The sequence below is a fragment of the Bison bison genome, unplaced genomic scaffold (assembly GCF_000754665.1).
Source record: "Bison bison bison isolate TAMUID 2011002044 unplaced genomic scaffold, Bison_UMD1.0 scf7180017845595, whole genome shotgun sequence".
Lineage (NCBI taxonomy): Eukaryota > Metazoa > Chordata > Mammalia > Artiodactyla > Bovidae > Bison > Bison bison.
Genome location: NW_011476168.1, coordinates 71,984 through 73,188, shown reverse-complemented (window position 1 = coordinate 73,188; position 1,205 = coordinate 71,984). Strand labels below are relative to the sequence as shown.

At 61.4% G+C, this 1,205-nt stretch overlaps 1 protein-coding gene across 1 annotated transcript in view; it reads left to right on the top strand.

Moving 5' to 3' along the window:
- Positions 1 to 1,205, top strand: part of LOC104985686 — a 47,409-nt gene that overhangs the window by 2,339 nt on the left and 43,865 nt on the right. Inside the window, exons 4-5 of the mRNA XM_010835966.1 lie at positions 134 to 175; positions 302 to 353. Of these exons, the coding sequence (XP_010834268.1) occupies positions 134 to 175; positions 302 to 353 (94 nt within the window). The remainder of the gene's footprint in view (positions 1 to 133; positions 176 to 301; positions 354 to 1,205) is intronic.

Here is a 1,205-nt window from a genome sequence, read left to right as displayed (position 1 = left end):
CCCGCCACTGCCATACCACCCAAAAGCCAAGGAGAACTCAGACCTCGACCCTCTGTGCTGCCCAAGGCCCCAAGCGGTTTTCGAGTCCCCAGCCAATGGCCTTCTGAGCACCACCTGAGTGCCCACACCACAGGTCTGGGCTCATAAACAGAAGCTGCTCGCCCCGGGCCAGAGCGTCTGTATTCCTCCTCGTTGGCACCTTCACAGCCCACGTCTCATTACCCACCCCACCCCCATTCATTTTTAAATTATTTAAGAACAGGAAGGCTCTGCTACACGACCTAAGGCTGTCCGCCCTAAGGCTGTCCGCAGCCCCGCTGGGGAGCAGACAGTCTCCTTCCTGCGGACGGCAGGTGAGGAGCTCCCGCCCACCTCACAGGACAGGGGGCAGGCCGGTCACTCAACCCCCACAGGGTCTTCCTTTCCAGCGGGCACATGCCCTCTGCGGACCAGAGCTCCCTAGACGCTCAATGAGGCCCCAGTGCACCAACGCCACAGAAGCCAGCCATCCGGACACACACAGGGGCTCAAGCACCAGAAGCCCCGCGAGAATGGAGATCAGCCCAGGTCCCCGAGAGGGTGCAGCCCCCAGAAACGAGGGCCTGGCTGGAGGCACACCGCTCCACAACGGGAACCCCACTCCCACGCAAAGCTTGGGTGCAGTCGGCTTCAAGAGGGAACTCCCAAACCAAGACGCATGGGGAGCTGGAAGGGGCCCCCTGCCGCCCACGAGATGACCGGAGACAGACAGGTGGCCCCGTCCACCCGTCTGCAGGTGCTCAGAACCACCCACATGGGTCAGACCCTGAAACATCGAGGGGAGCCCTGCGCTTCTCCGATGACACTGACTCACGAGGCGGGTGCTGGGCCTGGCACTGGGATCCCTCACCCGTAACATTGCTCAGATATGCGGATACAAAGAGGAAGCGTGCTTCGGGCTTACAACCTCCCCTGGCGACATCACTCTCACTAGAACCTAATAATACTTTGTGTTCATCGTGCCCGAGCCATTACTCTGTTCCATCAGACAGCAAGAAACGGTGATTCAGGAAAAGCCGGCCCAGGGCTCCTCGTCTCTGACTGGCGAGGGTGAGGCCCAGGAGGGCAGGGGAAGCAGGGGTCACACGGAGCTGCCGACCATCGGCTTCCTGATGCCCGCTCTGGCTGAAGAGATGACAGGAGCGCCTCACAGGCCAACGGCTTGG